Source organism: Rhinolophus hipposideros (genome assembly GCF_964194185.1).
Source record: "Rhinolophus hipposideros genome assembly, chromosome: X".
NCBI classification, from domain to species: domain Eukaryota; kingdom Metazoa; phylum Chordata; class Mammalia; order Chiroptera; family Rhinolophidae; genus Rhinolophus; species Rhinolophus hipposideros.
The window spans coordinates 81,262,378-81,290,065 of record NC_138046.1 but is presented as its reverse complement, the minus strand read 5'-3'; the positions used below and the strand labels follow the sequence as shown (position 1 = coordinate 81,290,065).

Here is a 27,688-nt window from a genome sequence, read left to right as displayed (position 1 = left end):
AGACCCATCCATGTTGTTGCAAATGATAAGATTTCTTTCTTCTTTATGGCTGCGTAATACTCCATTGTATAAATGTACCACAGCTTCTTAATCCAGTCATCTACCGATGGGCATTTTGGTTGTTTCCATATCTTAACTATTGTGTAAAGTGCTGCAATAAACATAGGAGTGCATACTGATTTTTGAATTGGAGTTTTGGATTTCTCCGGGTACATGCCTAGGAGTGGAATTACTGGATCATAGGGTAGTTCCATTTTCAGATTCCTGAGATACCTCCATACTGTTTTCCATAGTGGCTGCACCAATCTGCAATCCCACCAACAGTGCACTAGCGTTCCCTTTTCTCCACATCCGCGCCAGCATTTGTTGTTTGTTGATTTATTGATGATAGCCATTTTGACTGGAGTGAGGTGGTATCTCATTGTGGTTTTTATTTGCATTTCTCTGATGGTTAGTGAGGTTGAGCATTTCTTCATATGTCTTCTTGCCTTCTGTATGTCCTTTTTAGAAAAATGTCTCCTCAAGTGCTCTGCCCATTTTTCAATTGGGTTGTTTGTTTTTTTGGAGTTGAGTTGAGTAAGTTTTTCATAGATTTGTGATATTAATCCCTCATCAGATATATCATTGGCAAATATATTTTCCCATTCAGTAAAATCCCTTTTTGTTTTATTGATGGTTTCCTTTGCTGTGAAACAACTTTTTAGTTTGATGTAATCCCACATGTTTATTTTTTCTCTTACTTCCCTCGCGCGAGGGGATATATCACTGAAAATCTTACTTCGGGTAATGTCCATGAAGTTTCTTCCTATATTTTCTTCTAGATATTTTATGGTTTCAGATCTTACATTTAAGTCTTTAAGCCATTTTGAATTTATTTTTGTATATGGTGTAAGGAGGTGGTCCAGCTTCATTTTCTTGCATGTGTCTGTCCAGGTTTCCTAACACCACTTATTGAACAGACTGTTCTATGTATCTTTTGATCTCACCTCTAATTTCTTCTTTGACCTAGTCGTTCTTTAAAAGTATGTTGTTTAATCTCCATGTATTTGTGTTTTTTCCTGCTTTCTTTTCATAGTTGGTATCCAACTTCAAAGCCTTGTGATCAAAGAATATGCTTGGTATGATTTCAATCTTCTTAAATTTGCTGAGGCTGATATTATGTCCCAATATACGGTCTATCCTTGAGAATGTTCCATGTACACTCGAAAAGAATGTATAGTCTGATGTTTTAGAATGAAGTGCTCTATGTATATGTCAATTATGTCCATTTCATCTAATGTGTCATTTAGGGCTGCTATTTCGTTATTTATTTTCTGGTTGGATGATCTATCCATAGCTGTCAATGATGTATTTAGGTCCCCTAGTATAATTGTGTTTTGGTCAATTTCTCCCTTTAGTTCTGTTAGTACTTCCTTGGTATATTTCGTTGCTCCCCGATTGGGGGCATAAATATTGATGACTGTTATGTCTTCTTGTTGTATAGTCCCCTTTATCACTATGAAATATCCATCTTTGTCTCCTGTTACCTTTTTCACCCTGAAGTCTGTTTCAGCTGATATCAGTATAGGTACACCTGATTTACTCTGGATACCATTTGCTTGGAGTGTCAATTTCCACCCTTTCACTTTGAGTCTATGCTTGTCCTTGTAGCTGAGATGTGTCTCTTGGAGACAGTATATGGTTGGGTTTAGTTTTTTGATCCAATCTGCTACTCTGTGCCTTTTTATTGTTGAGTTCAGACCATTTACATTTAGGGTGATTATTGATACGTGAGGATTATCTGTCATTCTATCTTTAGTTTTCTGGTAAGGCTGTGTCTCCATTGTTTCTTTGCCTTTTCCTTGTTGTCTATTATTTGTGTGGTGGTATTCTATGACGTTTCCCTCTGTTTCTTCTTTTATTACAGTATATATTTCAGTTTTGGATTTTTTTTTGAGTGGTTACCCTTAAGTTTATGTAAAAGAAAGTTTGGAATTTAGAGCATTCCATTTTGTTCAGCATGCGTACTTTCTCAATTCTCATATTCTGCTTCAGGCCTTTATTCTCCCCCTTTTTATGTTTTGGTTTCCACACATTGTCCCTGTTGATGGTGGTCGAATAGCTTCCTTTAGTATTTCTTGTAGTGCAGGTCGTGTATTAGAAAATTCCCTCAGCTTCTGTAGGTCTGGAAAGGTCTTTATTCCTCCTTCATTTCTAAACGATATGTTTGCTGGATATATTATTCTTGGCTCATAATTTCTCTCTTTCAATAGTTTGAATATTTGGTTCCACTCCCTCCTGGCTTGTAGAGTTTCTGCTGGAAAATCTGATGATAATCTAATGGGCTTTTCTTTGTTGGTTTCCGTCTTCTTTTCCCTGGCTGCCTTGATGATTCTTTCTTTGTCGTTGATTTTAGACAACTTCAATACAATGTGCCTTGGAGAAGGCCTGTTGAGATTGAGGTAATTAGGTGTTCTATTTGCTTCTTGGATTCGAGGATCCAGTTCTGTCCACAAGTTTGGGAAGTTCTCATCAACAATTTGTTTGAATGTATTCTTGTCGGAAGCCATAGAAATCCCCAGGCCTTGCCTAGGCAGAACTTCCTGGTCACAAAACCCAAAGCCCGCGCGCGCCAAACCCAGAGCCCGCGCGCGCCAAACCCAGAGCCCGCGCGCGCCAAACCCAGAGCCCGCGCGCGCCAAACCCAGAGCCTGCCCATTTCCTTGTACCTCATATGGCATCGCCCTGTCCTAGCCTATCAGCCCGCGACAAGTACCTCGCCACCCTATGACATAGCATATCCCACCCCCATCTGACATAGCTATATATATAACCCGCCATCTTAATAAAATTTTGAGGCTTGATCAGATCCCTGTCTTGCCTCCATTCTTCGCGTCTCCTGTCTCCCCCTTTTTTTTTCATCCTCAACAGGTTTCTTCCCCTCGTCCCACGTTGCATTGTCCTGCCGGTCGGGACATATTCTCTTTTCCCTTGTCTTTTTCTTCTTTTTCTGGTATGCAAATTATTCTTATATTTCTCTTTCTGATGGAGTCAGAAAGTTCTTGCAGAGTTCTTTCATTTCTTTTACGTCTCAAGTCTCTTTCTTCTTACATCCGTGTCATTTCCAGGTTTCTATCTGCGCTGTCACTGATTCTTTCCTCCATCTGGTCAACTCTATTACCTAAGCTGGTTATTTCATTCTTAATTTCTTCTATTGAGTTCTTAATCTCCAGAAATTCTATTTGGTTATGTTTTAAAATTTCAATCTCTTTCGTAAAATGCTCATGTTTTTCTTTGATTGTGTTTCTGAGTTCATTGAACTGCCTTTCTGTGTTTTGTTGCATCTCGTTGTGTTTTTTCAGAACTGCAATCTTTAATTCTCTGTCATTTAAGTCACATCTTTCCATATCTTTAAGTTTGTTTTCTGGAGACTTTTTACTTTCTTTCTGAGCTGTCTTGTTGCCTTGGTTATTCATGGCAATTACTAATTTATTATTTCTCTTTCTAGACATCTACAGGAGTGGGTTCTGCAACAGGTTGATAGGAAGAGGTCTTTCTTTTGTTAACCAGTACTTGTTGGTAGAATGTTTTATTTTCTCTCCGACTGCATCCTTTTTCTCTCTCACACGGTTGTGCTATATTTTCTCTGCATTATTCCAGCTTCTCACCCAATTGGGAGATTCCCTAGGAGATGGGCTTTTCCTCTGTTAATAGTTTGCCTGTGTCAGAGGTCGCAGTGTCCATTTGGGTATGTGGAGAGCTTTTGAAATTCCAAAGCTCTCCTGCACCAGATTCAGAGCCCGTATGTTTCAGTAGTTCTCTTTAGTCCTGCAGGGATCCGTCCAGATTGGTGGGGTCAGGGGCGGGGTGAGTTTTGAGAGTTGGCTCAGAGCAATGGCAGCGACCACCACCACAGCCGGTTGTTTCCACAGCTCCCTCCCCTTTCCCGGAACTAGTTGGGCTGCGATTCTGTGTCTGTGGTCCACAGTTCTGAGAACAGCAAATATTCTCTTCTTTTGATATGAGTCTGCTACTGTTCCGCTCTAGCACTGGGCAGGTGGGGGAGGGGCGAGCAATGGGAGTGTAGGGAGGGAGTGGTTAGTCTCAGTGCCCAAGGCGTCCGTTCTCTGATTCACAGTGAGGGTTTAAACCATTGTTTTCAGCCTTCTTCCCTCAGTCTTTTCTCTGAGGTGTCTGCCATGAGCGTTGGGTTCAGCCATGTTATATGCTGTCCCCTCAGGCCTGTTGGCCATAAACGAAGCCCTAGCAGTCCTTGTTCTTCCCTCTTTCTCAGCTGTAGTAGTTCCGGGATGCAGCGAGCTCGGAGCACTGAGCTAGGTCTGCGTCCTGCGCCTGCGTGGCTCTGTCTCCATACTTCTCTATTCCGTCCTCCCCCACTGGCGCGTTTTCACCCACATTAGGTGAATTCAGTAGTGGGCCTCTTCGCCTTGCCTGTTTATTGTGTAGGGAGTCCTTTGTGGAGTTATAGTTGTTCGATTATTTGTAAATTCCAGTGGAGATGTACAGAGGCTCAGCTCTCGCCTCCATTTTGATGACGTCTAATATTTTTTCAATTTAAATATTCACCATATATATATATATATATATATATTTATTTATTTATTAGTTTCAGGTGTACAAGACAAGGTAATACTTAGACGTTCATCATTTATATCCCTCACACTGTGAACCCCCCTCCCCCCATCCACTATCCCTCCGACCTCACACTGAACCATCACATTATATATATAAAATTATAGTTGGCATTCATTAATGTTTAGCTTCTGGTGTACAATGCCATGACCAGGTATCCACAGTATCCCTGAGTTCACCATATATTTTTAATCACACCATGTATATCTGACTCACATAATCAAACACCTATTTAACATTTATCATTTCCACTTGGATATCTAATAGGTATCTCAAGCTTAACATGACCAAAAATGAGTTTCTTATCAGCAACTCCCACACCTTCTTCACCACAGATCTTTTCTTCCTGTTTTGTTTATTTCATTAAATGGTTAATTTCTCCTATTGCTCAGGGCCAAAACATTGGTGTTATCGAGGAATATTGTTTCTCTCACTTCCCACATTCAATCTATCATAAAATTCTGCTTGTTTTATTTTCAAAACATGTTCAGAATCTGACTGCTTATTTCTATCTTCCCTTCTACCACCCTACTTGGTCCGGCCACCTTCTCTCACCTGGATCATTGCAGTACTCCTGGAATGGTCTCCATGCTTCCTCCTTTGCCCTCCTTCAGTCTATTCTCAACATAGCAGCCATTTGGTCTCATTAAAACACAAGTCAGATCATACCACCTGCCTGCTAAAAATTCTCTAAAAGCTCTCGATCTAATTCAGCATAAAAGTTAAATTCCTGAAAGGACATGTAAGATCTAGCTCACATAACTTTTCTGATATCATCTCCTACCTGTCCCCTCCTCTCCTTGCTCATTCCACTCCAGCCTTCACTCTAGCTTCAAATATATCAATTCTGCTTTCACCTCATAGCTCTTGCCTTTTCCTGAAATACTCTTTCCCAAGATATTCACAAGACTTGCTTCCTTACCTCCTTTAGGTCTTTTCCTCAATGTTGCCTTTGGGTGACATACCAGCTGTGGTCTGAATGTTGAAATTCATAATGTTGAAATTCATATATTGAAATCCTAACTCTGAAAGGTGATGGTATTAGTAGGTGTTGCCTTTGGGAGATGACTAGTCATGAGGGTGGAACCCTCATGAATGGGATTAGTGCTCTTATAAAGGATACCATAAAGCTACCTAGGCTCTTCTACCAGGTGAGGGCACAGTAAGAAGTTGCTGGCTATGAGCCAGGAAAAGTGTCCTCACCAAAACACAACCATGCTTTTCTTTCTGTCTTGACACTTAATCACCATCCGATGTACCTTGTAATTTACTTAATTTTGTGTATTATCTGTCTCGCAGACTAGAATGTAAGCTCCATGAGAGCAGGGGCTTTTCTCTAGTTTGTTCACTGTTGTGTTGTCAGTGCTTAGAACAGTGCTTGAAACATAGTGTGTACTCAGTAAATATTTGAATGAATGAATGAATATACTCTCTAATACCACTGACTACATTGCATTATCATTTATCTATTCACAGTAAGTACATGGTAGGCACTCAATAAATATTTTTTGAATGAATGAATGACAAAAGACTTTTATAAACTGTAAAGCACTCAGTGCTTTATCATTAGGAAATGGCCACTCTTTTCTCCTCTAGGCCACAAGGATATGTTTGCTACTGTTCCTAAGAACCACCTCTACCCTTCACACAAGAGGCAACCCTTTATTCTTATCCCCTCACCCCCACCCCCTGGCCACCTCAAAATCAGTAAAGACCTCTGATATAACTGGCACTTCAAACCCAGTCTCCAATTCTGTTGTCAACCACATAGGAACTCAGCTTGTGCCCCAAACCTATTTCTAAGTACCTTCCTGAAGACAGATGGCTCTAATTTAATCCCCACCCCCACCCCCATGGTTGACCTGATATCTAAAGCATTTTATGCTTTTCAAAGCACTTAGTAACCAATTTTTTAAAAATTTGATCTCCACACCAACCTTGCAGGTATCAACATCTCCATTTTCTTGGTGAAGAACCAGAGGCCTATAAAGGTAAGTGATTAGCTCAGGATTATGTACCTAATAAGTGATAGCTCAGGATTGGGATTCAGATTCTTAGAATTCAAGCCTTTTCACCTCACTTTAAATGCTGTTATGAACAACCCAACAATAAAATAAATAAACATATGAATAAATGAGTATACTGCATGTAAAACTCTTAATTCGCAGAGAGTATGCACATTCCATACAATAATGACCAAGGACAGCACCCAAATGGAATTTTTCACTCAATTCCTATACCATTACCATTCACTTGGCATGCAGCTCACCCTATGCAAGGAACATAATCATATAAAACCTCAAAACCAGAGCTAAAGATTTCAGAGAGTGAGATGCCCCACTTCCTAGAGGCAAGGGAGTTAGTGACTGGTGCTGGGGAGAAGGGGAGATGAGGGACAAAGAACAATCATCAACAACTTACCTTCATCTTCCAATCATTTAAACGGTGGGAAACCAAGGAAGGAGTTTGGCTGGAAACTTATTCGTTTATCCATTAATTTGTTATGTCCGTCATTCATTTAATCATCCTGCAAGTTGTGTATTCATTGAGAACTTCCTAGCGCAAAAGCCTGCTATGGGGTTTACAGCCAAATAGTCATTTCTAGGGGAACTTGCAGGTAATAAGGGAGAGGAGGTATGTACCATGTTTCCCCCAAAATAAGACCGGGTCTTATATTAAGATTTGCTCCAAAAGAGGCATTAGGGCTTATGATCAGGGGATGTCATCCTGAAAAATCATGCTAGGGCTTATTTTCCAGTTAGGTCTTATTTTCGGGGAAACATGCATAGTAATGTGAAAGAGTTAAGTGTCATAGGAGAGATGCAAAGAAGGAGGTGGGCGATTCCAAGGCACTGAGGGCACACCTCCAAACTTGGGGAATAAGGAATATCCTTAGAGGAATGGGTCTGATGGCTGGGCCTAGAAAAATGAGTAGAATATGGGCTTGAGATTGTTAGAGAATGGGAGGGGGAAGGCAGGTGGTGAATTCTGAGAACACCATGGGGGAAATTGTGAAGCATGTCGTCAAAACAATGAGTTTTTCAGTGTGGTTGGACTGCAGGGTGCAAGACAGGAAATTTAGGCTCCAAGGTTGCAGAGGAAAGTTAAGATTAGCTTCTGAATCCCACTGTGAGCACCCCAAACGCTACGGGAACACAGGGTGGGTGGAGAGGTGATGGGTCCTCCCAACAAATTTTGAGCTTCCTTGTCTTGACCCTGAACCCTGCTATGATGGCCTCCACCTGATGTCTTTTGGGAATAGAACAGCCTGAACAAGTTTCTCTCCTCATTCAGTTCCAGTTTATTTTTATGCAAGGCACATTCAGTCTCTAGGGAAAGACTTCACCATAGCAACAGGCCATGGCCATGGCCTTGTCCAGTGCTTCTCTCTGGCCAGGAATGGCAGGATCTCTGCTGGGTGGTCACTACCTGGGCTCCCTTCTCCTTCCCAGTTTATCACCTAGGGACTTGGTCAGCCATAGGCCCAGTGGAATTTCTTGTTCATCAGTGCATCTGGGTCCTTTAGCTTGTCTTCAAATGAAGGATTTGCCTGGGGCCCTCTAAATGACAAGGCCATTTTACCTCAGTGGCCTTATCTTCTGAACACATCTCTGCTTGGGAGATCCAGGCTGCAAAGAATAATGTAGAAGGCTCAATTACCTTAAGGATTCACCTTCATCATCCATTAGCTCAACTCCCTCTCTTTCCCTTCAAGGATATGTATCACGCCACAGTGAAATTCTGTCCAAGATGAAGGCTCCAGTGAAGCCACTTCCATGTGTAATGTTTTCCCCTGGCTTACTGCCCTTCCACTATTTCAAACTCTTTTCTTAACAGCAGCCAGAATGAAAAAGCCTTAGGGGTTTTAGTTAACTAGGAGCCCAATGTGAGTCAGAAGTATGATGTGGCTGTCAATTTAATTAGAAAGAGAGGGCCCAGAAGGAAGGCAATGAGAGCTTTTGTATTGCTTTGCTGCTCCACCCTGGGAGGCAGCATCAGCACCATGTCTGAGGATGCGGCAGGTGGGGAGGGAAAGGGGGCATTGTTATCGGAGGCTACAACCACATTGGCCTAATGATAGTTCCTCAACAGACCAGACACACTTCTGCCTCAGGACCTTTGAATGGCTCTTCTCTCTGCCTGCAACACATCTTCTGGTTCTTGGCATTGCTCACTTCCTCATTAGGCCTCTGCACAGATATTGTTTCTCCAGAGAGGCTGCTCCTTACCTGCCTATGTAAAATAGTCCCCGCTGTCTCTCTCTATCTCCCTTTATACTGCTTTCATTCTTTTCATGACACTTATCATTTCCTGATACATATTATCTGTTTCTCCCATTAGAATGTAAGCTCCGTGAGCAATGAATTTTTGTATATTTTGTCCACTTCTGTGTATAGGACAGTGCCTGACACATAGTGGGGCCTCAATACATATTTGAAAACAAAAACTTTTTATAGCATTTACTTCATTGTACTGTAATTTATCTTTTCACTTGTCCCCACTAGAATTTTACCTAAGAAACCTCTTTTTCCTCTCTTGTTATTTTAATTAGTTACTTAGTCAATATCTGGCGTGGAGTGTGTTGGTTGGATGGATGGATGGATGGATATGTTGGAAAGGATGTTGCAGAGCCTAGACTATGCTGCACAATATGGTAGCCACTAGATACATGTGACTATGGAACACTTGAAATGAGGCTTATCTGAATTGAGATGTGTTGCAAAAGTAAATACACACCAGGTTTTGAAGTTACGACATAAAAGCATGTAAAATATATCATCAATAATATTTTTATGGATTGCAAGTTTAAATAATAATATTTTGGATGTACTGGGTTAAATAAAACATGTTCCTAATATTAATTTCACCTGTTTGATTTTTTATGTTGTTAACTAAAATTTTTAAAATTATATGCGTGACTAACATTATATTTGTATTGAATCGCAGAGCTGTAGAGATTTTGACAAACCCCATGTTGAAACCCTGACCTCTACCAGCTTATGAGGGTGCATGTTGGGGGGGTGGTAAAAGTGATTCCTTGTAATTAACACAGAAGAAGGTTCTCCATAACCACTGCTCCTGAGGACGGGTGACAACAGAGTCAAATAAGCTTATGTTTTTTTACTAAACCTCATCTTCCTCATTCCTTCCTTCTCTCACCCCAGCTTACCTAAAGTTGCTAGCAACAAGGCAGATCAAATAGTTATAATTTTCCACCTCCTTTCTTAACTCCTGCTCACCCATGCTTTCCCTGATGGTGGCAACAATAAATAGATAAATGGTCCCAAGGTGAGCTATAAATTGGAAGAGGGAAATCTGGCCATAAGCACCCTGGATCATCCCCACCCAGCAGAATCCCCACTTAGGGAAATCTCTCTTTTGCTGATAAGTGGTTTTATGCATATACCCAACACCCCTGGCAGAGCCCCATGCTGGGTTATCCCAAGAGGGAAATACAGAAGTAGAAGACAGGAAGAGGATGTTGCAGTCTTGCCAGACCATCTGCCCTTTGGGGGATTATAGTCAAGTTGGGAAACAAAACTAACATGTATGTGAAAAGTTAAAAAAGAAAATAGAACAGTCATCCAAGAAATGTTGGGCAAAGTGTGAGTAAGGGCCAAACAAATGACCCAGAGAGTTGTTGCTCTGGGAGTTAAAATCAGGATTAGCCTCAAATATTGAGGCAGGTGAGAAAGCTTCCTTGAGGAGGTGGTACATGAGCTGGACTTTGAAGGATGCGGTAATATTACAAAATTATAGATTTCCAGAGCTTGAGGGCCCTTAGAAACATATTGAACTCCTCATTGAACAGATAAGGAAACTGAGGCTAAGAGAAAGAAAGATCTCAGAGTAAGTCAGGAAAAAAATGGTGTTAAAATCAAGGTTTTCTAGTTCCCTGTCCGCTATTCTCTTCTCCAAATGCTAAGAAGGGAGGGGTCATGTTTGAGGTATAAAATAGGCCCAGAACCTCAAATGCCTGACCATCCCCAATACACACACCAACGCACATACACCATCTCCAAACCAGATCTGGGATCTCCCTTTCTTTTTACCTCAAGATCATGTTAATTTAGCAGGTGAAACAGGCAATACTGAACTCAAATTCCAGGTCAAACATCATCTCCTTTTTATTTAGAGGCGGGCCATGTGTTGGTGAATGGCCTCTTTGATGTAACCTGCCATCTCAAAAGCCTTGAGGTTGAGAGGCCCTCCTTCAATTCCTTTTTGTCCTATCACCACAAAGTATACAGACTCCATTTGAAGTATCGTCACTGCCTGGCTGCTCCAACTCTGGCCTTTGGTGCGGAGGTCCATGGTGTTGTTGCCCTCAGTGTACAGGTTGTCTCGGATCAACAAGCATTTAGTCCCCGCAAGAGTGACTCCCTGAAGAAACAACTTCTCTCTTTCCTCTCTCGCCAGCAAGATCTGAATTTCTTCCTGGGTCAACTGGAACAAGTTGCCTTCGGGATAAGAAGCTAACAACCAGGGTGGAGAATTGGTGACAATTGCTGCATCACAGCAGATCCCAGTCTGTAGGAAGAGGGTGATGCAGTCTTGCCAGACCTCTTTGTTGATATCCCTCATGCACTGCATGATTCAAGTAGGCTGTCTATAAAAGATAAAGTGCTTTCTAGCAAGATGGTCTTCGAAAGACGTTGGTTGGCAGTTGACTCAAGATGACTGATAAGCAGAGACTGAAATAAGCTTAAAATGCAGTCTGTTTCTAATGATCTCTTCCAGCAGCAAGGTGGAGGAGGTCAGCTCCTCTCTGCTGTGATTTATAAAGCTACCTCTAGAGCAGGAGTGAGGTCACAAAGGCTCTGTGACTTTTTAAATAGTCATCATCCACCACATCACGGGTGACCTTTGGCAGTAGGTTTCCGAGGCTGTATCTCTAGCTAGTGAGATAATGGGACAAAATACACTTCCTTCTTTCCTTGGATACCATGGGAAGAACACCAAACCCCAATAGTAAAAAAACCCTCAAAGTAGAACATAAATGAGCAACAAATGAGTTGGAGGTTTGTATATAAGGCAGGACAGGTGAGATTTACTGCAGCAACTAGTATGTCAGATAGTGGCTAATCATGCTGAGACCCGAGATCTAGGTACAAAGTCCCAAAACCCACAGGCTCACTGGTTCACAACTTCCTTTAGTATGACCAAAAAGCCTCCAAATTGTTTCCCTGCCTCCAGACTCTCTCCCTCTAGTCTATCTTCTGCCCCACATCAGCTGTGAATCTAGAGTCATTCATCCTCATCTAGTCACTCAACAAGTATTTATCGAGCATCCACTATGTGCCAAATACTTTTCTAAGCACTGGGGTGCAATAGTCAAGAGAAAAACGATATGGAGCTGACATCATAATGGGAGGAGACAAACAAATAAATAGATAATAGTAGTATCCCTTTGACTGAAAATATTTTATGAGTCTAATATTTTCTTCTTCCAGATTTTCCCTTTTATTCCCAGGCTTCCTCTACTCCTGTGAGGTCCAATCTGACTTCTGACTCTTGTATAGCCTTGGGAAAATCATTGCCTGTGCCTTAATTTCCTCTGAAATGACACCAACTTGCCTTAAGGAGGGAAAGTTAGGAGGATGGCTAAAATTAATGGTGGCAAAAACCTGGGATAGCTTTGAAAATTCATTTATTCAACAAATATTTATTGAATACTTACTGTGAACCAGGTGTATAGAATTTGGAGATCCAGCAATAAACAAAAAGTCCCTGCCCTCATGAAGCTGCCATCCGAGAGGGGGAGACAAATCATAACTCACAAAGACATTTATAATGTATCAGGTGGTGCTGATAACTATAAAGAAAAAGGGTTAGGAGGGTAGAATGTGTAGGGCTGAAGTGGTGGTGGTTTTATATTATATCAGGTGCTCAAGGAAGGATTCTCTGATATGGTGACATTTGATCAGAAACCTGGCAGAGATGAGGGAGTGTACATGTGGATATCTGGGGGAAGGGCATTCCAGGCAGGGGGTTAACAGCAAGTGTAAAGGCCCTGCGGCAAGAGCATGTCTGGAAAATTTGAAAAACAGCAAGGAGATCAATATGACTTGAACAGAGAGAGAATTGAGTGATAGAAGATGCAGTTAGAGAGGCACTGGGCTTAGATCATATGTAGGGCTTCACAGGCCATAATTAAGGGTTTGGCTTTTACTCTGAGATGGGGAGCCATTGGAATGTTTTGAGAAAAGGAGTGACATCACTATAGATTCTAGAGTCTAGAAGATGCTACGTAGAGAATAGATTTTAGAGATGGCAAGGACAAAACATAGAGACTAGACTGTGACAATAATCCAGGAAAGATAAATAGAGGCTTGGGCTAGGGTACAGGGTTGAGAAGTGGTTGGATTTGGAGAACATTTTGAAGGATTTGATGATGAGTCAGGCTTGGGATATGAGAGAAAGAGGATGTCTCTAAGGCTTTTGGCCTGAGCAACTGGAAGGATAGAGTGGTCATTTCCTGAGATAAGAAATACTATGGGAAGAGCAGATTTGAGGATGCAGGTAGAAATCAAAAGTTCTGTTTTGGATATGGTTAAGTTTGAGATGCCTCTTAAACATCCAAGTGGACATGTAAAGTAGGCTATTGGATATTGTGTAAGCTTAAGAGTTAAGGGGGCAGATCAAGACTAGAGACAAAATTTTGACAGTTGTCTAGAAATAAATAGTATTTAAATGCATGAGACTGGATGACAGCACCCAAGAAATAAGAGTAAACAGAAGACTACGGTCTGAGCCCTGGTAGCACTGCAACATGTAGAGATAAGTAAGATGAGGGATAAACAGCAAAGGAGATTGGCAAGAGAAGTCAGAGAAATAGGAGAGTAGTATCCCTGAAGTCAAGTGCAAAAAAAATGTGTCAAGGGAAAGGGAGTGATCAAATACTGCTAAGAGGACAAGAAGAGGTGAGAATTGACCAATAGATTTTGCAATATGGAAATTACTGGTAACCTTAACAAAGGCAGTTAAGTGGGGGTAAAATCTGGTTAAAGTTGTCTCAAGAGAGAATGGGAGGAGAGGAAAAGAAATGGGGGGAATGAGTGAATTTAGAAAAATCTTTGGAGGAGTTTTGCTATAAGGTGCAACAGAGAAGTGGGGGCTGGTAGATAAGGGAGAGTAATGTGGATCAAGGAAAGTTGTTTTTTTTTAAAAATTGGAAATACTATAGTATGTCTTTTGTGCTGATGGAAATGATCTGGTAAAGTAGAAATGTTTTGTGATAAAGGAAAGAAGGGGCAACTGAATAGATGAAGGAATATGCAATTGAGTAGACAATTGTCTTAGGAATGCTCAGGAACAGCTGAGTCACTGAAGGCAGATTATAGGTCCACATGCAGAGCAGCAAGATTTGGTTGTGAGAGGATGTGAAAGTTCCTTTCTGATGGCTTGCATTTTATCAGCAAACTATTAGGAAGCAAGGTAATCATCTGAGAGAGAGAACAGACATGTTTAATAATTGAGTTGAGGAAGGGAAGGTAATCACCAATATTCATTGTGCCCCTATGATGTTCCTGCCACCTTACTATGTATGTTACCTTGTTGAATCCTCACAAATACTTTATTAGAATAGGTTTACAGGTGAGAAAACTTAGACCCAGAGAGGCTGTGTAACTTGCCCAGGATCATGTACCATTAGCAAATAGCAGAGTCCATACACCCCTTTTCACTATCCCAAACAGCATGGAAATGAGGTTTTGAGTTTGAGAAACTGGGTGTATCGTGGTGGCAATAATAGGGATAGGGAAACCTTGAGAAAGAGCAGGAGTCAGGAGGAGGGTGCCTTCAATATGCTAGTGGGAACATCCAAAGAGAACTCTCAGGGGGACAGTTGGAAGTTTCAAATTTGAACTCAGAAGAAAGGTCTCCAGACTTAAGATATAAATTTGGGAAATCCCTACCAGGGGGTAAGAACTGAACTTGAGTAATAGATCAAGATTACCAAGGGAAAGAAAATAGTGAGAAGAGGAATGAGGACAGAAGCCAGGCAAATGGCTAAAGAAGGACAAAGAGTAGCTGGGAAGGAGACAGAGAAGGAACAGTTAGGGATGTAGGCATTGAGTCTGCTTTATAACATAATCCAAGGGAGGAAAGAGTGTCAAAAAGGAATATGAATCGACAGTGTTAAATGCTGCAAACAATTGGAGAGGGAACACTGAGAAGAACTATTGAATGTAGCAATTGGAGTTCAGAATGACACAAAAGAGCTAACTGATTGGAATGGTTAGGAAGGAGTGAGTGTGTTATGAAGAAGTGGAGGCAATGATAAGTGTAGACTACTGTTTTGAGAGGCTTGGCAGTAAAAGGACTGATATTCATGGAATGACTGCTCAAGGGATAATTGGCCAATAGATTGAGGGAAGGGCTTTTAGGCTAGGGAAGAAGGCAGAGTATGATGAATGAGTAGTTTAACTAGCCAGTGTTATAGACACTCAAAAAAGAAAGAAATCACTTTGTAGGGGAAGTGAGATTGCAAACCATAGCATCACAATAGCAGAGCTAGAATTGACCCTAGAGATAGTGGCCAATACCCTCGTTGTAACCTTGGTCAGCTTAAGGCCCAGAGAGGTGATATGATTTGCTGAAAGTCACAGAGCAAGTTAGTGGCAGTCCTGAGAGTAAAACCCAGGTTTTTCAACCGTCAGACTTCTTTTCTCCATCACAAATTTGATTCAGAGAACACCACTGAGGGACTGCACCTATTGTCACCTCATCCGAGATGTGGCCCAGTGGGCCATTGGTCCTTTTCCCATATCTGTGATGACAAAAGTTATGAGGCTACTGCAATTGTCCAGGCCTTAACTAGGTTGATGGCAGTAGACTTGTAAAGGAGGGGAGTGAGAGGAGGATATGCTTACAAACAATTTCAAAAAATATTCTAGGGTGACTTGCCCAAGGTCTTTCAGCTAGGAAGCTCTTCAGAAATTCTGTTGCCACCAAGGGACAGTCTTCTATCTCTGCAGGGTGCCTTCACTGTTAACATTAAAGAGTAGTGAAATTATATCGGTGCTCAGAATCCTTACAGCATCAAGGGGTGTGGGAAGGGTGGCGGTGCTCGAGTCCGGGGCTTAAGAAGCTCAGGGCGAAACCTAGAGCTTGAACGAGAACAACTCCCCCAGAGAAAAGGGCATTTACCAGAAAGCAAGATGGCGGGAGAGCCCACAGGCGAAGTGTCGCGATAGGACTTTCCGCGAGGATCAGGTGACGAGATCTCGAGCCAACATAGGGAAGGCGGGGCCAGGAGCCCGGGTTTGACAAGGAAGGCAACCGCAAAGGCGACGCTGGCGGTGGCGCTAGCTTTAGGAGCACTGAGGGCTTCAGGTGGCGGGAACCACGATCATGGACCATATCACGGTGCCCAAGGTAAGGAGAAGAGTTAAGCGAGGTTGGGAGCCGAGAGCTCCCTCTTGGTGCCTAGCCCGTAGCTTAGGCACACCCCCTCAAGCCTTCTCCGGGTGCTCTGTGACGCCCCCTTCCCGCGCCGAGACTCGCGTTCTCTTCTCGGTTTACATACCATTTCAACCAAACTGAACTCGTCTCTGGGCGGGCTTGCGTGCGGCGGCGGGCGGAGGAGAGGTGGTATGCGCCAACCGTCCCCTTTCGGACGGTTGCCTCCGCGCCTGACGCGAGCCAGCCGGGTCCCTCCCTGCCCTGTGCCTCTGACCCCAGCTCTTCCGGGTATCCCAGCCGTTACTTCACACACACCCGTTTTACACACACTCGCCTCACTTTTAACTGCCTTTCTTTTTTTCTTTTTATTTATTTTTTATTAGTTTCAGGTGTACAAAACAATGTAATAGACATTGTTGAATACCCCACATGGCGTGGCCACTCGGACAGTTACTTCCTTTATCCAGCGTTACCCTACCCTCCTCTTGGCTCCCTCTGCCCCTAAGCTGCTGGGAGGGCTGCCGAACCACTCACTATCACTGTCCGGACCCCAGCTCTCCCCGGCGTGCGTGTGTGGGTTTTGGGGGTGACAGCATCTCTCTAGCCCAAGCTGGACTATGTGAAAAGAAGGCGGTGCAGTAGAGTGGACCTGGCCCTGCTCTGCTAGGAGGAAAAACCCAAAAGGTGGCATTGCCGGGCCAGTTGGCGCCTGTTTACAGCAGGCTCCCAGTTAGAGCTATTTCTGCTTTTCTTTCCAGATCCTACTCTTCCTCCCCTATGACAGTCTCTTTCCAAAGCTACCGACCCCGTCAGTTTTCTTTCTACCATCTGAGACTGAGGATCAGGGAAGTGTTCACACCTAGTCTCTGCTTAATTTTTTTTCCTATCGGTTGTAACAGACATTGCCCAGACTAAGTGAAGTCCTCACAAAAGCCCAGTATGTTGTAAACAAAAGAGCATGGATTTTGAAGCCAGAAGACTTGAACTAGAATGCTGGTCCCCCCAACTACTATTAGGTTGGTGCAAAAGTAATTGCGGCTTAAAAGGTTAAAAACAATTGCAAAAACCACGATGACTTTTGCACCAACCTAATAGCTGATGATTTTGGACAAATCATTTAACCGCTTTGAGCCTTTCCTCCTCTATCAAAGGGGGATAATGAAATTTGCTTTGCTCACTTAGGGTGGTTGTGAGGACTAAATAAAAGGATGTGCATGAGAGCTTTTTTATTTTTATTTTTAACTAGAAAAGTGTTCTGCCCACTTGTTGACTTAAGATTATGATGCTGCCTGATGGCAAAGCAGGAACTCCAACCTTCAAACCTCTTCTTTCCTGACACCTTCGGGCTCTGTTGAAGATAACCACATCCCTTGCAGCATCCAGCCTTAGCTTTTTCTTGGTCCCTTCCTTTCTAGGTCATGTCATCTGCGTCAGTTTCCCTGGCATGGTATAGGAACGTGGCACCATCAAAGCAAAGGGGCTTCTGCTATCCAGCCTCCCTTTTTTATCTATGCACCTAACCCTGGGCCACCCTGTTTGCTCAGTTCAAAATTAGCTCATCTCAATACTCCCTTTGTTCTTTCCCTGGAGAAGAGGGGGATGCAAAACTGCCCTTATGCTTGAGTGTTATAATATTCAAATATTAAAATCCCATTATTGGGGGATTAAAGCTATATACTGGGCTAGCTGTATGGTAGAAGAGAAGATACCATTATCCTGCCCATATCAAAATAATAATAGCAAGTAACTCATTGAATATTTAGCTATGTGGCAGACACTGTGCTAATTGCTTTACATGAAATAGGTCTTAAATCCTTACAATGATTTATAAGGGAGGTACTTTTATTATTTCTATGTGACGCATGAGGAAACTGAGACCCCTTGAGGTCAGGTAACTAGGAGTGCTCAGTGTCAGGCTGGTGTGGAGATCGGGTTCGTGCTCAAGAAAATTTTAACTGGCATCCTGGCCAGATTCCATTTGTACTGCATGGATGGTATTGTGAGTCTTGGAATACAGATTAAAACTCCAAATGAAGACTTAGTTTTTAAAAATAAAATTGGTATTTCTTTTGGTGCCTGGCAGGGCTACAGCAGGAGTAGGTATGCTGCCACAAGTCTGTTTCTTTTGTTATAAGTTTCTGGGAAGGATTAGGGTTTCACTAATGGCTAGGGATTAAAATGCCCTCTTTCTTGTTAACTCATTGTTTCCACAAAAGGGAGAGAGTTGTCCATTTCAGGACAAAGAGATAAACATGAGCTTCTAAGTTATTAGTTCTGCATGTCAAGTGCCAAAGTGACTTTTATTTTTGGTTCTTGCTTGAATCTTTTTCTCTTCTTTGGAAGACTTTTCTTTTTAAACTGTATTAAAGTGTAACATACATATAGAAAAGTTTATAGATTGTAAGTTTATATTCCATGAATGTTCACAAACTGCACATACCCATGTAATCAGCACCCAGATCAAGAAACAGAAGTCACCTCATTCCTCTTCTAGTCAATAACCCTCTTAAAGGTAACCATTATCCTGACTTTTAACAGAATACATTGGTTTGCCCTTTTTTTGTACTTAACAAATGAATTCATATAGTATATACTCTTTTGTGTCTGGCTTATTTTGCTCAAAATTATGTTGGAAAGATTCATCTATATTGTTCCTTATAGTTACAGATAATTCTCATTGCTGTATAGTATTCCATTTTGGTAACATGCCCCATGTGATTTATCTAGTCTTCTGTTAATGGGGTCTTTCCTGTTCTGGCTATTACAAAATAGAACATTTTTTTGATGGATACATATGCATTTTTCTTGGGATATATTATATAGGAGTGGAATTTCTGGATCATAGTGTATATATACGTTCAGCTAGAGTAGACACTATCAATTCACCTAGAGTAGACACTATCAATTTTTCATTCCCACCACCTATGTGTGAGAGGAACTGTCTTTTTAAGTTATAACCATACGATTTAACAATGACTTTTGTGGCACCACAGGCCTACCCAAAAGTTCAATGACTCCTATCTGAACCAGAATTTGTTCTCTGTACTTTTCTCTACCACTGACACTTCTGTGTCAGTTAGCACCTAGAATTTTTAATTATTTTCCTTTCTGGAATGGAACATTATTAATTAGGATTTTTCAGTTAACATTAATTGAGTTTCAGCTGGCATGGAAATTTATTGTCATGGTTAAATTAAGAGTGTATGCTTTGGAGCCGGACTGTCTGACTTTAAATTTCAATTAGATTTTGTTGGGGGGAACAGTGTGTATTTCCAGGACTTTATTGGGGAACAGTGTGTTTTTCCCAGAACCCATCAGCTCCAAGTCAAGTTGTCCTTCAATCTTAGTTGTGGAGGGCGCAGCTCAGCTCCAAGTCCAGTCGCTGTTTTTCAATCTAGTTGCAGGGTTGGGGGGTGAAGTGGGTGAGGTGCAGCCCACTATCCCATGTGGGAATTGAACTGGCAACCTTGTTAAGAGCATGCGCTCTAACCAGCTGAGCCATCCTGCCACCCCTTGGCAGCTCAGCGGCAGCTCAGCTCAAGGTGCTGTGTTCAATCTTAGTTGCTGGGGGCGCAGTCCACCACCTCATGCGGGAGTTCAACCGGCAACCTTGTTAAGAGCATGCCCTCTAACCAGCTGAGCCTTCTGGCCCCTCAGGGAGCTCTGGAGCTCCGCGGCAGCTCAGCTCAAGTTGTTTTCAATCTAGTTGCAGAGGGCGCAGCTTACACCCATGTGGGAATCCAACTGGCAACCCTGTTGCTCAGAGCTGGTGCTTTAACCAACTGAGCCATCTGGCCGCCCCTCAAATTTCAATTCTTATACTTAAATAACTTTGTGATCTTGAGAAGTATGTAACTTCTCTGTGCCTCAGTTTCTTCATCAATAAAACGGTGGTGATAAAAGTAGTATTTATCTCACAGGGTTGTTACAAGGATTAAATGAATTAATATCTGTAATAGTGCTTAGTCTAATGCCTGGTGCATCATAGATGCTTAATTTAGCTACTAATAACTATCATCATCATTATTTGTTATTATTTACAAAACCCCCCATTGGGAATAGTTAGGGATACATAGCTGTCTTAGATACACCAACTGCCTTCTAGGAACTCTTAATCAAGTAAAGTGATGAGATGCCAAGAATGAAAGTGAGAGCTTTCATAAGACGGACAAATGAAATAGTATTGGAGTTTAAAGGCAAATATGGTTGAGTTCTAGATGAATGGGAGGAGTATGAAATGAAGAAAGCTTTATGGAAAGCTTTATGGCATTTAAGCTGAGTCTGAATAACAGATAGGATTTCACTCTTCAGAGACTGGGGAGGTGAGTGGGACTCGCTACCAAGGGAATCTCAAGAGCGTAAGCTCAGGGACACTTAGCTCACTAGGGCAAGGCAGTGAGAGGAACGTTTCAAGGAATTAAGATGGAGAGAGAGGTTTTGTAGATTGTAGAGGAGGACCCTGAATTAACATTAATAAATTGAGAAATCTGAACTTGGTTCTGTAGGTAGCAAAGAGCTGCTAAAGCTTTGTAAAGTCTAGAAACGTAGAATATAAAAGAAAGGACTTTTTAAAAGGTTATATAAAAGAGGAATGGGAATACAGTTTCTTTTCAGCGTGATGGGAGTGTTCTAAAATTATATTGTGGTGATGGTTGCACAACTCTGTAAATTTACTAAAAAATCAGTGAATTGCGTACTTGAAACAAGTGAATTTCATGGTCTGTAAGTTCAGTAAATCAATCAATCAATCAATCAATCAATCAATAATAAATAAAATCATCTAGTGATAGTCCAAGCCTCTCATTTCACAAATGTGAAAGCTGAGGCTCAGAAGGCTGAAGTTTCCTGTTTTAAAATTCATTTTTATTTTTTTTACTTTTATTATTTTTAATTTTTTATTAGTTTTAGGTGTACAAAACAATGTAATAGTTAAACATTTATCATTTATATCCCTCACACAGTGATAACCCCCCGCCCCCATCTACTACACTTCTGACATCGCATACAGCCATTACATTTTCAGTCTCTATTCCTAATGCTGTACTCCACTTCTTGTAACTACATATATATATATGTATATATATATATATACGTATGTGTATATATATACACATACATACATACATACATATATACATATATATGTGTATATATACATATATATGTATATATGTGTGTGTGTGTATATATATATATATATATATATATATATATATATAAACTTGTAGTTGACATTCATTATTGTTCAGTTTCAGGTGCACAGTGCAGTGATCAGGCATCTACATCATCCCTGAGGTGGTCTCCCAAATGAGACAAGTGTCCATTGGATACCCTACAAAATCTTTGCAACATTATTGATTACATTCCCCAAATTGACTTTGGTAACCCCGTGGCCATCTTGTGGTTACCAATTGTGCTTGAAGTCTCTTGTCTAAGTTCAAACATTTAGCAAGCAGCAGAGCCAACATTGTCTTTTTGTTGTTTAGTACGCATGGCTGGTTCGGACTATGATAAATTGTGTGTAATTATCATTGAAACAAGCGCCAAAAATAATTGGAAGTGCCAGGTGGGTACAGAATGCTATTCTGAATAATAATAATAATAATAATAATAATAATAAACAATAAAAACATGTTATAGTACTTAATGTTTAAAAAGTACTTTTCAAACCACTCTACATACCTGTTCTCAAGATTACAATTTAAGTGAAGTTTTCCTAAAGCAGATAATTTTTGGCTTGACTTCAAGGAAACTAAGAAACAAATTTAGTGTTCAAGAATATTAACTACATTAGTCCTTGTACTTAGCATAATTGCTTCCTCTTCCTTTTCATGGCTTTGATTTTCTGTCCTAATAACCTAATTGTAGACTTTTTATTATAAACCACCTCAAATTAATTTAGGAAAGAGGCACGTTCAGAATAAATGAAGATAAAACTAGGGAAAGTGTTTTTTGTTTTTTTTTAAATTTGTTGGGGTGACAATCGTTAGTAAAATTACATAGATTTCAGGTGTACAATTCTGTATTACATCATCTATAAATCTCATTGTGTGTTCTCCACCCAGAGTCAGTTCCCCTTCCATCATCTTATTTTTTTTTTATGCTGACTTTTTATTTTTTGTTTTATTTTTTTTTACTATTGAATCTTTTTTTTTCCTTTTATTAGTTTCAGGTGTACAAGACAAGGTAATACTTAGACGTTCATCATTCACATCCCACACACTGTGAACCCCCCTCCCCCCACCCACCAGCCCCCCGACCCCACACCGAGCCACCACACCACGTATATAAAATTATAGTTGGCATTCATCAATGCCCAGCCTCTGGTGTACAATGCCATGATCAGGCATCTACAGTATCTCTGAGTCCATCACCTTATATTTGGTACCCCTTAACATCGTCTCCTACCCCCTACCCCCCTTACCCTCTGGTAACCAGTAAACTATTGTCTGTGTCTATGAGTTTTTGTTTCTCATTTGTTTGTCTTGTTCTTTTGTTGTTTTTGATGTATATATCACATATCAATGAAATCATGTGGTTCTCTGCTTTTTCTGTCTGACTTATTTTGCTTAGCATCATACTCTCAAGATCCATCCATGTTGTCACAAATGTTCCTATATCATCTTTTCTTACCGCCGAATAGTATTCCATGCTGTATATATACCACAACTTCTTTATCCATTCATCTATCGAAGGACATTTTGGTTGTTTCCATCTCTTGGCCACCGTGAACAAACCTGCAATGAACATTGGAGTACACGTGTCTTTATAGAGAAATGTTTTCAGATTTTTTGGGTAGATACCCAGGAGAGGGATTGCTGGGTCATATGGTAATTCTATTTGTAATTTTTTGAGGAACCTCCACACTGCCTTCCATAACGGCTGCACCAGTCTGCATTCCCACCAACAGTGTATGAGGGTTCCTTTTGCTCCACAGCGTCTCCAACACTTGTTACTATTTGTCTTGTTGATGATAGCCATTCTGACTGGGGTGAGGTGATATCTCATTGTGGTTTTTATTTGCATTTCTCTGATAATTAGTGATGTTGAGCATTTTTTCATATGTCTATTTGCCATTTGTATGTCCTCTTTGGAGAAATGTATCTTCAGGTCGTCTGCCCATTTTTCAATTGGGTAGTTTGTTTTTTTGTTGTTGAGTTTGATGAGTTCCTAGTATATTTTGGATATTAGCCCCTTATCAGAGGCACTGTTTGCAAAAATCTTCTCCCGTTCAGTCGGTTACCTCTTTATTTTGTCCACGGTTTCTTTTGCTCTGTAGAAGCTTTTAAGTTTCATGTAGTCCCATTCATTTATTTTAGCTTTTACTTCCATTGCCTTTGGAGTCAAATTCATAAAATGCTCTTTGAACCCAAGGTCCATAAGTTTAGTACCTATGTTTTCTTCTATGCAGTTTATTGTGTCAGGTTTTATGCTTAAGTCTTTGATCCATTTTGAATTAATTTTGGTACATGGTGATAGATAGCAGTCCAGTTTCATTCTTTTGCACGTGGCTATTCAATTTTGCCAGCACCATTTATTGAAGAGGGTGTCTTTTCTCCATTGTATGTTTTTAGCTTCTTTGTCAAAAATTATCTGTCTATATTTATGGGGTTTTATTTCTGGGTTCTCAATTCTATTCCATTGGTCTATGTCTCTGTTTTTCTGCCAATACCATGCTGTTTTGATTATTGTAGCCCTGTAGTACAAGCTAAAGTAAGGGAGTGTCATACCTCCAGTATTGTTCTTGTTTCTTAAGATTGCTTTGGCTATTTGGGGTCTTTTGTGGTTCCAAAAAATCTGAGGATTTTTTGTTCTATTTCTTTAAAAAATGCCATGGGGATTTTGCCATTGATGGGGATTGCATTAAATCTGTATATTACTTTGGATAATATGGCCATTTTAACTATGTTTATTCTACCAATCCATTAGCACGGAATGTCTTTCCATTTCTTTGTGTCTTCTTCAGTTTCTTTTAAAAATGTCTTATAGTTTTCAGCATATTGGTCTTTCACATCCTTGGTTAAGTTTATTCCTAGGTATTTTATTCTTTTTGCTGCAATTGCAAGGGAAATTGTTTTTTGTATTTCTTTTTCTGAGATTTCATTGCTAGTATATAGGAATGCAATGGACTTTTGTATGTTGATTTTGTAGCTAGCAACTTTACTGTATTCGTTGATTGTTTCTAACAGCTTTTCGGTGGAGTCTTTAGGGTTTTGTATATTTAGCATCATGTCATCTGCAAAGAGTGATAATTTAACTTCTTGATTCCCAATTTGCATGCGTTTTATTTCTTTCTCTTGACTGATGGCTCTGGCAAGGTCTTCCAACACTATGTTGAAAAGCAGAGGTGATGGGGACAGCCCTGTCGTGTTCCTGAACATAGAGCAGAAGGCTTCAGTTTTTCCCCATTAATTATGAGATTAGCTGAGGGCTGTCATAGATGGCCTTTATTATGTTAAGGTATTTTGCTTCTGTACCTATTTTGTTAAGTGTTTTATTCATAAATGGATTTTGTATCTTGTCAAATGCTTTTTCTGTATCAATTGATATAATCACATGATTTTTGTCCTTTATTTTGTTTATGTGATGTATCAAATTGATGGATTTGTGGATGTTGAACCATCCTTGTGCCTCAGGGATGAACCCCATTTCGTCCTGATGAGTAAACTTTTTAGTGCATTGTTGTATTCGATTTTTTAGAATTTTGTTTAGAATTTTTGCATCTGTATTCATCAGAGATATTGGTCTGTAGTTTTCTTTTTTTGTATTATCCTTACCAGGTTTTGGTATCAGGGTAATGTTGGCCTCATAAAACGAGTTAGGGAGTACTGTCTCTTCTTCAATTTTTTGGAAGAGTTTGAGCAGGATTGGTATTAGGTCCTATTTGAAGGTTTGGTAGAATTCACTAGTGAAGCCATCTGGTCCCGGACTTTTGCTTTTGGGAAGGTTTTGGATGACTGATTCAATTTGTTATTGGTTATCGGTCTGTTTATTTTCCAGTTCTTCATGGTTCAGCCTTGGAAGGCTATATGGTTCTAAGAACTTGTCCATTTCTTCTGGGTTATTGAATTTTGTGGCATATAGTCCTTCATAGTATTCTTAGATGATCCTTTGTATTTCTGTGGTGTCCGTGATAACTTCCCCTTTTTCATTTCTGATTTTGTTAATTAGTATCTTCTCTCTTTTTATCTTAGTGATAAACAGCCAAAGGTTTGTCAATTTTGTTAATCTTTTCAAAGAATCAGCTGTTTGTCACATTAATCTTTTTTATTGTTTTTTTGTTCTCTATTTCATTTACTTCTGCTCTGATTTTTGTTATTTCCTTTCTTCTGCTGAGCTTGGGTTTCACTTGTTCGTCTTTTTCTAGTATTTAAGGTGTAACATGATGTTATTTATTTGGGATTTTTCTTGTTTCTTGAGATAGGCCTGTAATGATATAAATTTCCGTCCGAAAACTGCTTTCGCTGCATCTCAAAAATTTTGGTAGGTTGTATTTTCATTGTCATTTGTTTCTATGTATCTTTTGATCTCTAATTTCTTCTTTTACCCAGTTCTTTAAACGTAAGTTGTTTAATCTCCAGGTACTTGTGTTTTTTCCTGCTTTCTTTTTGCAGTTGATATCCAATTTCAAAGCCTTGTGTTCACAGAAGATGCTTGGTATGATTTCAATCTTCTTAAATTTTCTGAGGCTGATTTTATTTTTCAATATACCATCTATCTTTGAGAATGTTCCAGGTACACTCGAAAAGAATGTATAGTCTGATGTTTTAGGATGAAGTCCTCTATATATGTTAATTATGTCCATTTCATCTAATGTGTCATTTAGGGCTCCTATTTTGTTATTTATTTTTTGTTTAGATGATCTATCCATAGCTGTCCATGATGTATTTAAGTCCCCTAGTATAATTGTGTTTTGGTAAGTTTCTCCCTTTATTTTTGTTAGTGGTTGCTTGGTATATTTTGGTGCTCCTTGATTTGGGGCATAAATGTTGATGACTGTTATGTCTTCTTGTTGTATGGTCCCTTTACTATTATGAAATGTCTCTCTTTGTCTCTTGTCATCATTTCACCCTGTAGTTTGTTTCATCTGATATCATTGTGGCTACACCTGATTTTCTCAGGGTACCGTTTGCTTGGAATGTCAATTTCCACCCTTTCCCTTTGAGTCTATGCTTGTCCTTCTGGCTGAGATGTGTCTCTTTGGAGACAGCATATGGTTGGGTTTAGTTTTTTTATCCAATCTGCTACTCTTTGCGTTTTTATTGGTGAGTTCAGTCCATTTACATTTAGGGTGATTATTGATACGTGAGGATTTCCTGTCATTCTGTCTGTATTTTTCTGGTAAGGCTATGTCTCCAGTGTCTTTGCTTTTTTTGTTGTTGTTGTCTATCACATCTACGTGGTGGTATTCTATGATGTTTCCCTCTGTTTCTTCTTTTATTACAGTATATATTTCAGTTCTGGATTTTTTTTTTGAGTGGTTACCTTTAAGTTTATGTAAAATAAAGTTTGATATTTAGTGTGTTCCATTTTCTTCAGCATGCTTACTTTCTCCATTCCCGTATTCTCGTTCAGGCCGTTACTCCCCCTTTTTATGTTTTGGTTGCCACAAATTGTCCCTGTTGATGGTGGTCGAATAGCCAACTTTAGTATTTCTTGTAGTGCAGGTTGTGTGTTAGAAAATTCCTTCTGCTTCTGTGTGTCTGGAAAGGTCTTTATTTCTCTGTCACATGTAAAGGATATCTTTGCTGGATATATTATTCTTGGCTTGTAGTTTCTGTCTTTCAATAGTTTGAATATTGATTCCACTCCCTCCTGGCCTGTAGAGTTTCTGCTGAAAAATCTGATGGTAATCTAAATGGGCTTTCCTTTGTAGGTTACCGTCTTTTTTTCCCTGGCTGCTTTGAGGATTCTTTCTTTGTCGTTGATTTTAGACAGCATCAAAACAATGTGCCTTGGAGAAGGCCTATTGCGATTGAGGTAATTAGGTGTTCTATTTGCTTCTTGGATTCGAGGATCCAGTTCTATCCACAAGTTTGGGAAGTTCTCATCAACAATTTGTTTGAATATATTCTCTGTTCCCTTCTCTCTTTCTCCTTCTGGTATGCCCATTATTCTTATATTGCTCTTTCTGATGGAGTCAGAAAGTTCTTGTAGAGTTCTTTGATTTGTTTCAACTCTCAAGACTCTTTTTCTTCCATCTGTGTAATTTCCAGGTTTCTATCTTCGATGTCACTGATTCTTTCCTCCATCTGGTCAACTCTACTACCTAAGCTGGTTATTTCATTCTTAATTTCTTCTATTGAGTTTTTAATCTCCAGAAATTCCATTTGCTTTTTTTTTTAAATTTCAATCTCTTTTGTAAAATGCTCATGCTGTCCTTATATTGTGTTTCTGGGTTCATTAAACTGCCTTTGTGTTTTCTTGCATGTTGTTAATTTTTATCAGAACTGCAATCTTGAATTCTCTGTCATGTAAGTCACATATTTCCACATCTTTAAGGTTGTTTTCTGGAGACATTTCACTTTCTTTCTGAGCTGTCTTGTTGCCTTGGCAATTACTGATTTATTTACATTCATGGTAATTACTGATTTATTATTTCTCTCTAGACATCTATAGGAGTGGCTTCTGCAACACGTTGATAGGAAGA

The 27,688-nt window shown here is 40.1% G+C and overlaps 2 protein-coding genes across 3 annotated transcripts in view; one reads left to right on the top strand and one right to left on the bottom strand.

Annotated features, from left to right (window-relative positions):
- Nucleotides 1-10,764: 10,764 nt before the first annotated feature.
- LOC308495068 (profilin-2-like) lies at nt 10,765-11,226 on the bottom strand (the record flags this gene model as incomplete). Its single annotated transcript, XM_081043032.1, has 1 exon — nt 10,765-11,226. The coding sequence occupies one exon, from the start codon at nt 11,224-11,226 to the stop codon at nt 10,765-10,767; it is 462 nt and encodes a 153-aa protein (XP_080899158.1).
- Nucleotides 11,227-15,872: 4,646 nt separating this feature from the next.
- The window catches only part of ASB12 (ankyrin repeat and SOCS box containing 12), a 182,235-nt gene continuing 170,419 nt past the window's right edge, over nt 15,873-27,688 (top strand). Inside the window, exon 1 of one of the 2 annotated variants that reach the window (XM_081042042.1) lies at nt 15,873-16,011. In XM_081042042.1, coding sequence (XP_080898168.1) covers nt 15,988-16,011 — 24 coding nt within the window. In that variant the 5' untranslated portion in view covers nt 15,873-15,987. The remainder of the gene's footprint in view (nt 16,012-27,688) is intronic. The other variant, XM_081042043.1, reaches the window with a different exon arrangement.